At 39.2% G+C, this 16085-nt stretch overlaps 1 protein-coding gene across 1 annotated transcript; it reads right to left on the bottom strand.

The window, feature by feature from the left end:
* Nucleotides 1-8333: 8333 nt before the first annotated feature.
* LOC123454624 (vomeronasal type-1 receptor 4-like) lies at nucleotides 8334-13817 on the bottom strand. Its single transcript, XM_045133346.1, has 3 exons — nucleotides 13101-13817; nucleotides 10795-10807; nucleotides 8334-8449 (listed from the first exon to the last, which is right to left on the bottom strand). The coding sequence occupies exons 1-3, from the start codon at nucleotides 13815-13817 to the stop codon at nucleotides 8334-8336; spliced, it is 846 nt and encodes a 281-aa protein (XP_044989281.1).
* Nucleotides 13818-16085: the final 2268 nt, after the last annotated feature.

The raw sequence follows: 16085 nt of genomic DNA, 5'->3' as shown, positions 1-16085 counted from the left end.
CCCTTATACAGCCCGTAGAAACAGCATGTTCTCCCTTATGCCACAATGGTCAATTTAGTGCCATGGTTCTTTGACCGAGAATATTCTGGAGTTAGAAAGGCAGTGCCTGAGATATAGGTCTGTTACTCTGTTGCCTCATCTCCCTGCAGAACTGCAGTTCTCATTTCATCAGTAGTAATAATTGGTTTTCAGGCCTGGGGAGTCAAGGACATTTCTGAGAGTTTTGTTCCCTTATGACAATTATAAAATTACCCACTGTGTATTTGCTACTAGCATCGCTGTCTTTACATGGTATTGGGTAATTGAATCAGGATCAGAAAGTTTTGCAAGCAAACACCTTTAACAACTTCATTATGTCCCCAAACCTATAGCTGTCATCTGCACTGAGAGCACTGGAGAGTTTAGGAAGACTCTTGCAATCTATGATCCCTGCAGGCAGACACAGTCTTACGCAGAGTGATGAGAAAACCTTGCTGTCTCTATGTGTTGGTCTACTAATATGAATATTCATGTCCATTGTGCTCTTGGCCTCAGGACTCATTTTTCTTCCAAATCTAGTTATGTCTATTACTTTTGTTTACTGAGTGGGGCCATCATCTTTTTTTCCTAGAAAGACAAAGACATGATAAAAAAATTTCTCAGGACAGACTTCCTTTTCTAATATTCAATCGTTTGTATGTTTGTTTATTTGTTTGAGAGAAAGACAGAGAAAGAGGCACTCAGAAGGAGAGAGAAAAATGCATGCAAATGGACCTCTTGCTACAGGAAAATAACTCCAAATACATGTATTTCTTTGTACATATGGCTGTATTGGGTACTGTGGGAATTGAACCTTGGCTGTCAGGTTTTGCAACCATGCTTCTTGAACAGCTGCCCATCTCTCCAGACCAACTTCCTTTTTGGATAATGGATAAAAGTGTCTTAATGATAATAAATCATGAAGTTCTTTCTCTTAAATGATTCTCTGTTATAATTTCACCACAAATTAAAGATGAAAGTACATTTTCATGCTACTGACACGGATACCCTCACTTATTTCTACATAAAATGTTATATGAACATTTGGTGTTCCAGAATCTGAATCAGAATCTTCAATGTTTTTCTCAGTTCATCAATATTTTGACTGTATCGTCAACACTTTAGAAAACATTCACTCAGACAAATATATAACATAAATTGCAGAATATGTGCGGGGACCATCTATGATGTAACCATGCACAATGTCCGTATCAGATTTTAATTGTAGGAAAGGGAAACTCATTCCCAGGGAGAGGCTTAGGTTGTTTGTGGAAAACCACAGGACTAGTGAGCTCCTTGAGGTAAGAGATGAGAAGTCAGGTAATCCTTTGATATCTATCCAGCTGAAAATTCCTGGAGAAAACATTACTTCCTTTGCTTTTAGCATCCAGTCACCCTAACCTACTTAACAAAGCTACCTAGTCCCCTCCCAATCTGAGCAGTTTCTGTGGTGAATAGGCATCTGTTCATGTACCCTCATCAACAATAACAACACATATTACAACTTGCATCTAAGGGGATGAGAAGAACCAAACCTGAGCTGGTCAAGATCAGCTGCCTGGACCTTGGAAAGGGTTGACAAGATACACAATTTTTGCTAATGTGGGGGAAAAATAAGTGAAGGGGCAGTATCCAGAATACTTTCCCTGTAAGACACGGGACAACATCTTCTTGCTATAGTGACAACGTATGTTCCCTCGCATAGATAAGAGGGCCTGCAACGAAGGATGAGCTACCTGAAGGTGGAGTGCCACTAGCATGTTTCACAAATGCCGGCACCTGTGGTGTAATTTATACCTTTTAACAGTGTCCCACTGCAGATATACAGAAATTCTCCAACAACAGTTGAAGGAGTAGAAGTATGTTTTATAATGTCTGACAGCAGCATGTGTCAGACAGGATCACAAGGAGGATGTTACAGCCTTCCCATGGGTTTTATCATAGGCAAAAATTTTAGGAAGGGAAAAAACCAACAAAGAAAAATCCAGTCAAAGCCTTGTTTGTGAGGATCCAGGACATGTGGTGCAGAGTATCATAGGAATGGTGAAATACCATAGCATAACAACCTATTTTCCTTGAGACAGAGGCTGTTTAACCTGAAATGATACATGACAATGCATTTCCTGATGTACCAGTTCACATGACCCACCAGGACTATTGGCTTTTGCCATCTTAGTCCCTTATGAATCCAAGGGAATAAAGCACAATACAGGAAGGACAGACAAAAGTGAAGCACCTGAATATATATGTGGCAGTTACTGATACTCAGTTAAGCCAATAGAACTATTTTCACAGCAAAATTGAGAAAAAAGGTAACTCAGCAAAGATCTTGGGACTGACTACAAAGGAACTATGGGGGTTTTGTGGATGTATATATTGCAATGTAGATTGATTTGTAAATTGCTAACACAAATAAAGGAAGGGGGACAAGAAAATGACAATGCAGCTGAATGAATCTGCCCAGTTCACTAGATTACAAGTGTGGCAAGATTCATGTAGAGCTGAATGTCATTGAGGAATATTATGAAAAGAAAGTGTAGGTCTAGTGAGCATCTGGAAGATATAATGCTTTACCAAGAGTATCCAGGAGACAAGTGGGTAGTTATTCCTCCAAAGTGTTCTGTGCATGCGTAGTAATGGTGAGAACTGTTTTCCAATTTGTGGCCCTGTCATCAGCCAGGAGTGTCCGGTTGCAAAGACCATGATTGTTTCCCAAACCATCATAGAGCAAAAGGACCATCTCAGCAGAAGGCGTCCCACGTTTCAGCATGACGCAGCACCCTTGTGCAGTGTCAGGCCTAGTGACAAACTGGCCCCTCCTTAACCTCTGAGATGTACTGTGCCCAACACAGACACACCCTGTGATGGCTGAGGCTATGTCACATTGTGGTAAGTCTTGGGACAGCAAGAGGAGCCAGATGAGACCTCTGTGAAAATCAACCATGCTGTCATTTGAAAATGGAGCTGCCTGAAGTGGTGTGCTCATCTGGGGAAATCTCAGTGACTGGTGATGTTATGACTTACACGTGAAATTATTCTAAAGGAAACATAATAGATGTATTCAAAAGTACTCTTCAGTGCTTGGGAGGTGGCCCAGTCAGTAAAGTGCTTGCTGCACAAGCACGAAGTCTCAGTTTGCATGGATAGAACCATGGAAATACTAGGAATGCAGTAAGACAAGTCACCCCAGATCTGGGAGACATGGAATCCCGGGGCCTTACTAACTACCTAGTCTTACTGAATCTGTGAGCTCTAGATTCACTGAATTACCCTCACTCAAAAAGTGTGGAGATTGACTGAGGAAGATACCCAACATTGACCCCTGATATAAAACTGCATGTGAACACATGTGTACATGGGCCAACACACACATACATATATCCACTTGTATATAGAAACCTAAAAACCCAGCAAACATATTTAAACACCTGGAGACAATGCACATTTAATCTATCTCTTTCTGCACAGCAGGAACAACTGAGCTTGGATTCGAAGCCTTCACAAAAATGCTGGATACTGCTGCATGTACATCTATCTTCCATGTGAGCTACAATGAGTAGGATAGCACACATCTAAGGATCTCCTCACAGGCCATGTGCCATGGTAAACACAGAACTGAACAAGATAGCCTGCCTTAAACCACGTGGAGGGTGTGTAAAGATAGCTGGAGATGTCATCTGACATTCATGCACATTCTGCACATGGTGAACACCTTCATTCACACTCATGCACACACACACAAACACACATATACACATGGTAAATGCAATACAAACAAAATTACACTTTGGTAGTCAATAAATAAAAAAGGGAAAGAGTACTTGTAGTGCAAAGAAGGTGAAAAAATTAACGTGAATGGCAGTGTGACTGTTTTACAAAATCATGCTCAAGTTTCCTATCAAAAAAATGTAATAAATAAATACCACGTTATAACACAAGTAAACCGGAGAATAATGAGAATAAGTTTCCTGAAAAAATTCACACAGGATAAGGAGAAATAATACAAGGGCAATGAAAAGCACATGATTTATTTATTTATAATTCCCATTGTTATTATAATATTAAATACTCATATTTTCATGTCACATACTGTACAACATGTGAATGTGTTACTTTCATGTGCATAAAATATGTAAAATCATTCAAATAAATCCATTTTACATTTTTTGCAAAAATAGTTATAAGAAGGTAATACAAACATTCCATATATTTAACCATGTTATAAAATGGAATACAAGCTAATAACAAATCAATAAATTGTATATAAAAGCACATTGTCAGTTTTAATTAATTAATTTATTTATTTATGACAGAGAGAGAACATGAGAGGGGCGATGGGCACGCCATAAAAATGAACTCCAAATGCATGTGCCATATGCATCAATGCGTTAGACTGGATAACCAGTGAACACCAGTGATCTCTCTGTATGTTGTCAACATTGACTTAGAGACACATGTCACTTCATTCAGCATTTCACATGTGAATGTGATTTTAACTCTAGATCTCATGCTTGGGTGTCAAGTATTTTACTGGCTTGTCTATATTAACAGCCCCTAGGCAATATTTCAAAATTAAAATTAAGGCTGGAGCCATGGCTCATCAGTAAAGATCACATGCCATATAAGGGTGAAGACTTCTTGGACTGAAGACCATCATGTTTGACTCACAGACCCGTTTCAAAATGCAAACACGAACACATACATTTGTTAAGGTCAAAGACCTAGAATTGCTGGGCTTCCCCGATGGACATCAGCTGAGGGTTGAGGGAGAGACCTGTCCACAATGAAACACACAGAGTGGAGATAAAGAAGGGTATGTGATGTTTGTCTTGGGCCTTCATGTGGCCCAACGCATGTGGCACATTAGCACCTGCATCCATGTGTGCATGTACCTCACTACACACATGCTCCACACACACAATTCACAATTTATATAAGATTTCTTATTATGTAAAAGGCAAGCACATAATCCCTGCCATGAAAACTCAATATAATAACTCGTGAAAAATATGTCTGTATGTACTGGCATGTATACCAGCCACTTTCAGAATATGCCTTTCTTGTCAGTGCTGTTGAATGTGCTTTGATGATGGAACAGACAACAACACATTGTGAGAAAACAGAAAATATCCATATTTATGTTTTATTTTCATATCTGATTAGAGCAGAGAGTAGATTTACATCTCATCAGCAAAAAGGGACTCAAACATGGGAAACAGCCAGCAGCTATTCCAGCTATGTTTACAAGCCACCAGCTGGGATTATAAACCAAACCAATAAAAACTGTAGAAATGCATGAAAATATGTAAAAAGTGATAAAGGTGCTCACCAAATGAAGAATGGTTTTGGTAGCCTTGGAATAAGCACAGGATGTTGGGGACACCATTGTTCTGTGCACACGGCTCATTCTCTGTGTGTGTCTGTACAAGACCAAGACCATGAAGCTGCTGGACAACAGCATTAATGCCATGCCTAAAACATCGGGAATTGACCCAAACATTACATATAGTATATTGAACTCTTTTGCATGACGAACTGAAAGACAATACCCAAAATCTCTAAAATGTGTGTTGTTTGCCTTGGTCAGTTTTCCAAAGATGTGCATAGGAAACATTACATTTACAAGGATGGAAAGGGCCCAGGTCAGGTTTACAGAGCAGCCAATGTACCTGAGAGCTTTGGCTCTAAACTTTGCCCACCTGAGTCCAGCAGGGCTGATGGTGATGGCCTGGATCACAGTCAACAGGCAGGTAGTGCCCATGGACACACTTCTTCCCACTCTGTGGAGATAGAAAAGGAGTTTGCACCCAACATCACCAAGAAAAACTTCCATGCCCAGCGCTGTCATTGCCTGGGGTACTCCTTTACACAGGAGAGTTGAGAAGTTGGCTACTATCAAGTGCATCACAATCACGTCTGTGGACCTTAACCTGCTCCCTGTGATGTAAAGGAACAAATACTGGAAGAGGAGACAGAAATTGCCCAGAACTCCAGCTGAAGTCTGTGATATGAAGATTATTCCCATAGTCATCTCACTGGCTGCCATACTGTGGCTCCTGTTGTTGAGTTAGGTGATCATCCCTGCATGAGAAGATGGGGCACAGGCTGAATGCAGCAAGCCAATATGCTATGTTAGAAAGGATTAAGGGTTGAATAAGATTTTTCTTTTGCTAAGAGGATTCCAAAAATCGTGCTAAAAGTTTAGAGAGAATTTATAATATACGCATCTTAGCTTGATAGGACGTGCGTATGTTAAGTTCTGAATTGTTCGGAATCTATAAGGATAACAGTGCTGTGATTTTAATTTTTTTTTTTTCAAGGTAGGGTTTCACATGAGCTCAGGCTTGCCTGGAATTCTGTATGTAGTCTCAGGGGTGGCCCAGAACTCACGGTGATCCTCCTACCTTTGCCTCCTGAGTGCTGGGATTAAAGGAGTGGGCCACCACACCCAGCTTATGATTTTAATTTTTATATTGAGAGTTCTATGAGTAAGCATCAAAGAGGTTAATGTTTGTAATTACTGCTAATAAAGTGTCAAGTAGGAACCTAAGAGTCTTTGCATGTTCAGAGATACAGTGGTGCAACTTGCTCCCTAAAAGTAACTAGACAAGATTTTCTGAAAATATTCAATATTTTATTTTGTATTTTTTTTAATATTTTTTGTTCATTTATTTATTTATTTATTTGAGAGCAACAGACACAGAGAGAAAGACAGATAGAGGGAGACAGAGAATGGGCGCACCAGGGCTTCCAGCCAATGCAAACGAACTCCAGACGCGTGTGCCCCTTTGTCCATCTGGCTAACGTGGGACCTGGGGAAGCGAGCCTCGAACAGGGGTCTATAAGCTTCACAGGCAAGCGCTTAACTGCTAAGCCATCTCTCCAGCCCTTATTTTGTATTTATACATTAAATTCATATTCCAATCCTGAGTTGGACTATCATTTTGTGTATATGTTTATATTTTAAATGAAAGTATTCAATTTATGAAGACAATGTATATGGTTAACAGATGTTGATTTTATTTTCAGTTTCAGATTTTAAATTAATAGTTTAGAAAGAGAAGTTTCCTAAGAGGAAAAATAAAATAGAAAATAGAGAGAAAAAAAGAACCGGAGAGTTGAAATACAGCTGGACTAAAATAGGTTGGAGAGAGGATAAAAGGAGAGAGATAAGGTATGCATTCACTACGAAGCAGAAAGTCAAAAGGCATGACTTTAATGTATCATGGGAAGAGTATTGTGGGGAAAGTTACCTTTGATGAGCAATATTCAAGAATGCATTGAGGGTTCAGTATGGACAACTGTATTGCTTAGTTTCATTTTTTTCTGATAAACATGAGTCCTGTAACAATTGTGATAAGAATTAGTCAGTAAATAAAGAACATGCCATAACTTCAAATGAAAGGAACAGGAAAATGAAAAGGGACTATAAGCTAGAAAGAAAATTATAATAGGTTGTTGCTGATTAACCTATGTCCTAATTTAATCATGAGTTAACATTTTAATAACAAGGGAAAGTGTTTGAAAACACATTCACCTGTAGTATGTTTATCTGTATCGTGCTGTTTTCTAATCTTTCACAGTTAACTGTTGAAAGGGACTTGTATATTTGGACAAGAAACCATGGTATTTCCTTCCCCTCCCCCACTTTCCCCTTCATAACTCTGCTGTCTGTCATATCCCCTCCCTCTCACCTTTAGTCTCTCATTTAGTGTACTTTTGAAATAATAATTTTTAGAACTAGTAAAATTATGGTGATACATATTAGATAGGTTTCATTAGAAAATCAGAATGACACTACTAGCTGTTTGTTAAAGATTCCTCAGTTGACAAGAAGAGAAAAACAGCCTTATCATTACCTTATCCTCTGAGCATTCTCTCCAACTCATTTCTCTGCTTCTTATCTGGCTTTCTCAGTCATGCATGTTCAATCCCATCTCAGTTTTCTTGAGAAGATTGCTTACCAAAATTCCTGACTTGGGCTATGTCTTTATAAATTCTGCCCCTATACAGCACCTAGAAACAGCATGTTCTCCCTTATGCCACAATGGTCAATTTAGTGCCATGGTTCTTTGACCGAGAATATTCTGGAGTTAGAAAGGCAGTGCCTGACATATAGGTCTGTTACTCTGTTGCCTCATCTCCCTGCAGAACTGCAGTTCTCATTTCATCAGTAGTAATAATTGGTTTTCAGGCCTGGGGAGTCAAGGACATTTCTGAGAGTTTTGTTCCCTTATGACAATTATAAAAATACCCACTGTGTATTTGCTACTAGCATCACTGTCTTTACATGGTATTGGGGAGTTGAATCAGGGTCAGAAAGTTTTGCAAGCAAACACCTTTAACAACTTCATCATGTCCCCAAACCCATTGCTATCATCTGCACTGAGAGCACTGGAGAGTTTAGGAAGACTCTTGCAATCTATGATGCCTGTAGGCAGACACAGTCTTACGCAAAATGATGAGAAAGCCTTGCTGTCTAAATTTGTTGTTCTACTAATATGAATATTTGTGTCCTTTGTGTTCTTGGCCTCAGGACTCATTTTTCTTCCAAATCTAGTTATCTCCATGTCCTTGTTGTACAGAGGGAGGGCATCATATTTTTTTCCTAGAAAGACAAAGACATGATATATAATTTCTCAGGAAATACTTCCTTTTTCTAATATTCATTCATTTGTTTGTTTATTTGTTTGAGAGAAAGACAGAGAAAGAGACACACAGAAGGAGAGAGAAAAATGGATGCAAAAGGGCCTCTTGCTACAGAAAAATAACTCCAAATACATGTATTTCTTTGTACATATGGCTGTATTGGGTACTGTGGGATTGAACCTTGGCTGTCAGGTTTTGCAACCATGCTTCTTGAACAGCTGCCCATCTCTCCAGACCAACTTATTTTTTGGATAATGGATAAAAGTGTCTTAATGATAATAAATCATGAAGTTCTTTCTCTTAAATGATTCTCTGTTACAATTTCACCACAAATTAAAGATGAAAGTACATTTTCATGGTACTGACATGGTTACCCTCACTTATTTCTACATAAAGCGTTACATGTTAACTGAACATTTGGTGTTGCAGAATCTGAAGCTGAATCAGAATCTTCAATGTTTTTCTCAGTTCATCAATATTTTGACTTTATCATCAACACTTTGGAAAACAATCACTCAGACAAATATATAACATAAATAGCAGAATATGTGAAGGGACCATCCATGATGTAACCGTGCACAATGTCCGCATCAGGTTTAAATTCTAGAAAAGGGAAATTCCTTCCCAGGAAGAGGCTTAGGTTGTTTGTGGAAAACCACAGGACTAGTGAGCTCCTTGAGGTAAGAGATGAGAAGTCAGGTAATCCTTGATATCTATCCAGCTGAAAATTCCTGGAGAAAACATTACTTCCTTTGCTTTTGGCATCCAGTCACCCTAAACTATCTAACAAAGTATGTTCCCTCGCATAGATAAGAGGGCCTGCAACGAAGGATGAGCTACCTGAAGGTGGAGTGCCACTAGCATGTTTCACAAATGCCGGCACCTGTGGTGTAATTTATACCTTTTAACAGTGTCCCACTGCAGATATACAGAAATTCTCCAACAACAGTTGAAGGAGTAGAAGTATGTTTTATAATGTCTGCCAGCAGCATGTGTCAGACAGCATCATAAGCAGGATGTGACAGCCGTCGCATGGGTCTTATTATAGGCAAAAGAAATTAGGAAGGGGAAAAACCAACAAAGAAAAAGCCAGTCAGAGCCCTGCTTGTGAGGATCCAGGATATGTGGTGCAGAGTATCATAGGAATGGTGAAATACCATAGGAAAACAACCTATTTTCCTTGAGACAGAGGCTGTATAACCATAAATGATACATGACAATGCATTTCCTGATGTACCAGTTCACATGACCCACCGGGACTATTGGCTTTTGCCATCCTAGTCCCTTATGAATCCAAGGGAATAAAGCACAATACAGGAAGGACAGACAAAAGTGAAGCACCTGAATATATATGAGGCAGTTACTGATACTCAGTTAAGCCAATAGAACTATTTTCACAGCAACATTGAGAAAAAAGTTAACTCAGCAAAGATCTTGGGACTGACTACAAAGGAACTATGGGGGTTTTGTGGATGTATATATTGCAATGTAGATTGATTTGTAAATTGCTAACACAAATAAAGGAAGGGGGACAAGAAAATGACAATGCAGCTGAATGAATCTGCCCAGTTCACTAGATCACAAGTGTGGCAAGATTCATGTAGAGCTGAATGTCATTGAGGAATATTATGAAAAGAAGTGTTGGTCTAGTGAGCATCTGGAAGATATAATGCTTTACCAAGAGTATCCAGGAGACAAGTGGGTAGTTATTCCTCCAAAGTGTTCTGTGCATGCGTAGTAATGGTGAGAACTGTTTTCCAATTTGTGGCCCTGTCATCAGCCAGGAGTGACCAGTGGCAAAGACCATGATTGTTTCCCAAACCATCATAGAGCAAAAGGACCATCTCAGCAGAAGGCGTCCCACGTTTCCGCATGAAGCAGCACCTTGTGCAGTGTCAGGCCTAGTGACAAACTGGCCCCTCCTTAACCTCTGAGATGTACTGTGCCCAACACAGACACACCCTGTGATGGCTGAGGCTATGTCACATTGTGGTAAGTCTTGGGACAGCAAGAGGAGCCAGATGAGACCTCTGTGAAAATCAACCATGCTGTCATTTGAAAATGGAGCTGCCTGAAGTGGTGTGCTCATCTGGGGAAATCCCAGTGACTGGTGCTGTTATGACTTACACGTGAAATTATTCTAAAGGAAACATAATAGATGTATTAAAAAGTACTCTTCAGTGCTTGGGAGGTGGCCCAGTCAGTAAAGTGCTTGCTGCACAAGCACGAAGTCTCAGTTTGCATGGATAGAACCATGGAAATACTAGGAATGCAGTAAGACAAGTCACCCCAGATCTAGGAGACATGGAATCCCGGGGCCTTACTAACTACCTAGTCTTACTGAATCTGTGAGCTCTAGATTCACTGAATTACCCTCACTCAAAAAGTGTGGAGATTGACTGAGGAAGATACCCAACATTGACCCCTGATATAAAACTGCATGTGAACACATGTGTACATGGGCCAACCCACACATACATATATCCACTTGTATATAGAAACCTAAAAACCCAGCAAACATATTTAAACACCTGGAGACAATGCACATTTAATCTATCTCTTTCTGCACAGCAGGAACAACTGAGCTTGGATTCGAAGCCTTCACAAAAATGCTGGATACTGCTGCATGTACATCTATCTTCCATGTGAGCTACAATGAGTAGGATAGCACACATCTAAGGATCTCCTCACAGGCCATGTGCCATGGTAAACACAGAACTGAACAAGATAGCCTGCCTTAAACCACGTGGAGGGTGTGTAAAGATAGCTGGAGATGTCATCTGACATTCATGCACATACTGCACATGGTGAACACCTTCATTCACACTCATGCACACACACACAAACACACATATACACATGGTAAATGCAATACAAACAAAATTACACTTTGGTAGTCAATAAATAAAAAAGGGAAAGAGTACTTGTAGTGCAAAGAAGGTGAAAAAATTAACGTGAATTGCAGTGTGACTGTTTTACAAAATCATGCTCAAGTTTCCTATCAAAAAATGTAATAAATAAATACCACGTTATAACACAAGTAAACCGGAGAATAATGAGAATAAGTTTCCTGAAAAATATTCACACAGGATAAGGAGAAATAATACAAGGGCAATGAAAAGCACATGATTTATTTATTTATAATTCCCATTGTTATTATAATATTAAATACTCATATTTTCATGTCACATACTGTACAACATGTGAATGTGTTACTTTCATGTGCATAAAATATGTAAAATCATTCAAATAAATCCATTTTACATTTTTTGCAAAAATAGTTATAAGTAGGTAATACAAACATTCCATATATTTAACCATGTTATAAAATGGAATACAAGCTAATAACAAATCAATAAATTGTATATAAAAGCGCATTGTCAGTTTTAATTAATTAATTAATTTATTTATGACAGAGAGAGAACATGAGAGGGGCGATGGGCACGCCATAAAAATGAACTCCAAATGCATGTGCCATATGCATCAATGCGTTAGACTGGATAACCAGTGAACACCAGTGATCTCTCTGTATGTTGTCAACATTGAAATGGAGACACATGTCACTTCATTCAGCATTTCACATGTGAATGTGATTTTAACTCTAGATCTCATGCTTGGGTGTCAAGTATTTTACTGGCTTGTCTATATTAACAGCCCCTAGGCAATATTTCAAAATTAAAATTAAGGCGGGAGCCATGGCTCATCAGTTAAGATCACATGCCATATAAGGGTGAAGACTTCTTGGACTGAAGACCATCATGTTTGACTCACAGACCCGTTTCAAAATGCAAACACGAACACATACATTTGTTAAGGTCAAAGACCTAGAATTGCTGGGCTTCCCCGATGGACATCAGCTGAGGGTTGAGGGAGAGACCTGTCCACAATGAAACACACAGAGTGGAGATAAAGAAGGGTATGTGATGTTTGCCTTGGGCCTTCATGTGGCCCAACGCATGTGGCACATTAGCACCTGCATCCATGTGTGCATATACCACACTACACACATGCTCCACACACACAATTCACAATTTATATAAGATTTCTTATTATGTAAAAGGCAAGCACCATAATCCCTGCCATGAAAACTCAATATAATAACTCGTGAAAAATATGTCTGTATGTACTGGCATGTATACCAGCCACTTTCAGAATATGCCTTTCTTGTCAGTGCTGTTGAATGTGCTTTGATGATGGAACAGACAACAACACATTGTGAGAAAACAGAAAATATCCATATTTATGTTTTATTTTCATATCTGATTAGAGCAGAGAGTAGATTTACATCTCATCAGCAAAAAGGGACTCAAACATGGGAAACAGCCAGCAGCTATTCCAGCTATGTTTACAAGCCACCAGCTGGGATTATAAACCAAACCAATAAAAACTGTAGAAATGCATGAAAATATGTAAAAAGTGATAAAGGTGCTCACCAAATGAAGAATGGTTTTGGTAGCCTTGGAATAAGCACAGGATGTTGGGGACACCTTTGTTCTGTGCACACGGCTCATTCTCTGTGTGTGTCTGTACAAGACCAAGACCATGAAGCTGCTGGACAACAGCATTAATGCCATGCCTAACACATCGGGTATTGACCCAAACATTACATATAGTATATTGAACTCTTTTGCATGACGAACTGAAAGACAATACCCAAAATCTCTAAAATGTGTGTTGTTTGCCTTGGTCAGTTTTCCAAAGATGTGCATAGGAAACATTACATTTACAAGGATGGAAAGGGCCCAGGTCAGGTTTACAGAGCAGCCAATGTACCTGAGAGCTTTGGCTCTAAACTTTGCCCACCTGAGTCCAGCAGGGCTGATGGTGATGGCCTGGATCACAGTCAACAGGCAGGTAGTGCCCATGGACACACTTCTTCCCACTCTGTGGAGATAGAAAAGGAGTTTGCACCCAACATCACCAAGAAAAACTTCCATGCCCAGCGCTGTCATTGCCTGGGGTACTCCTTTACACAGGAGAGTTGAGAAGTTGGCTACTATCAAGTGCATCACAATCACGTCTGTGGACCTTAACCTGTTCCCTGTGATGTAAAGGAACAAATACTGGAAGAGGAGACAGAAATTGCCCAGAACTCCAGCTGAAGTCTGTGATATGAAGATTATTCCCATAGTCATCTCACTGGCTGCCATACTGTGGCTCCTGTTGTTGAGTTAGGTGATCATCCCTGCATGGAAGATGGGGCACAGGCTGAATGCAGCAAGCCAATATGCTATGTTAGAAAGGATTAAGGGTTGAATAAGATTTTTCTTTTGCTAAGAGGATTCCAAAAATCGTGCTAAAAGTTTAGAGAGAATTTATAATATACGCATCTTAGCTTGATAGGACGTGCGTATGTTAAGTTCTGAATTGTTCGGAATCTATAAGGATAACAGTGCTGTGATTTTAATTTTTTTTTTTCAAGGTAGGGTTTCACATGAGCTCAGGCTGGCCTGGAATTCTGTATGTAGTCTCAGGGGTGGCCCAGAACTCACGGTGATCCTCCTACCTTTGCCTCCTGAGTGCTAGGATTAAAGGAGTGGGCCACCACACCCAGCTTATGATTTTAATTTTTATATTGAGAGTTCTATGAGTAAGCATCAAAGAGGTTAATGTTTGTAATTACTGCTAATAAAGTGTCAAGTAGGAACCTAAGAGTCTTTGCATGTTCAGAGATACAGTGGTGCAACTTGCTCCCTAAAAGTAACTAGACAAGATTTTCTGAAAATATTCAATATTTTATTTTGTATTTTTTTTTTAATATTTTTTGTTCATTTATTTATTTATTTATTTGAGAGCAACAGACACAGAGAGAAAGACAGATAGAGGGAGACAGAGAATGGGCGCACCAGGGCTTCCAGCCAATGCAAACGAACTCCAGACGCATGTGCCCCTTTGTCCATCTGGCTAACGTGGGACCTGGGGAAGCGAGCCTCGAACCGGGGTCTATAAGCTTCACAGGCAAGCGCTTAACTGCTAAGCCATCTCTCCAGCCCTTATTTTGTATTTATACATTAAATTCATATTCCAATCCTGAGTTGGACTATCATTTTGTGTATATGTTTATATTTTAAATGAAAGTATTCAATTTATGAAGACAATGTATATGGTTAACAGATGTTGATTTTATTTTCAGTTTCAGATTTTAAATTAATAGTTTAGAAAGAGAAGTTTCCTAAGAGAGGAAAAATAAAATAGAAGATAGAGAGAAAAAGAGAACAGGAGAGTTGAAATACAGCTGGACTAAAATAGGTTGGAGAGAGGATAAAAGGAGACGGATAAGGTATGCATTCACTGGGAGGCAGAAAGCCAAAAGGCATGGTTTTAATGTATCATAGGAAGAATATTGTGGAGGAAAGTTACCTCTGATGAGCAATATTCAAGAATGCATTGAGGGTTCAGTATGGACAACTGTATTGCTTAGTTTCATTTTTTTCTGATAAACATGAGTCCTGTAACAATTGTGATAAGAATTAGTCAGTAATTAAAGACCATGCCATAACTTCAAATGAAAGGAACAGGAAAATGAAAAGGGACTATAAGCTAGAAAGAAAATTAAAATAGGTTGTTGCTGATTAACCTATGTCCTAATTTAATCATGAGTTAACATTTTAATAACAAGGGAAGGTGTTTGAAAACACATTCACCTGTAGTATGTTTATCTGTATCGTGCTGTTTTCTAATCTTTCACAGTTAACTGTTGAAAGGGACTTGTATATTTGGACAAGAAACCATGGTATTTCCTTCCCCTCCCCCACTTTCCCCTTCATAACTCTGCTGTCTGTCATATCCCCTCCCTCTCACCTTTAGTCTCTCATTTAGTGTACTTTTGAAATAATAATTTTTAGAACTAGTAAAATTATGGTGATACATATTAGATAGGTTTCATTAGAAAATCAGAATGACACTACTAGCTGTTTGTTAAAGATTCCTCAGTTGACAAGAAGAGAAAAACAGCCTTATCATTACCTTATCCTCTGAGCATTCTCTCCAACTCAGTTCTCTGCTTCTTATCTGGCTTTCTCAGTCATGCATGTTCAATCCCATCTCAGTTTTCTTGAGAAGATTGCTTACCAAGATTCCTGACTTGGGCTATGTCTTTATAAATTCTGCCCCTTATACAGCCCGTAGAAACAGCATGTTCTCCCTTATGCCACAATGGTCAATTTAGTGCCATGGTTCTTTGTCCAAGAATATTCTGGAGTTAGAAAGGCAGTGCCTGAGATATAGGTCTGTTACTCTGTTGCCTCATCTCCCTGCAGAACTGCAGTTCTCATTTCATCAGTAGTAATAATTGGTTTTCAGGCCTGGGGAGACAAGGACATTTCTGAGAGTTTTGTTCCCTTATGACAATTATAAAAATACCCACTGTGTATTTGCTACTAGCATCACTGTCTTTACATGGTATTGAATCAGGATCA

Source organism: Jaculus jaculus, chromosome 14, assembly GCF_020740685.1.
Source record: "Jaculus jaculus isolate mJacJac1 chromosome 14, mJacJac1.mat.Y.cur, whole genome shotgun sequence".
NCBI classification, from domain to species: domain Eukaryota; kingdom Metazoa; phylum Chordata; class Mammalia; order Rodentia; family Dipodidae; genus Jaculus; species Jaculus jaculus.
This window is presented reverse-complemented; position numbering and strand designations above follow the sequence as displayed.

Bases quoted from the DNA above. Each gene is read 5' to 3' on its own strand.
- LOC123454624 (XM_045133346.1), bottom strand. From the start codon at position 13,817: ATGGCAGCCAGTGAGATGACTATGGGAATAATCTTCATATCACAGACT.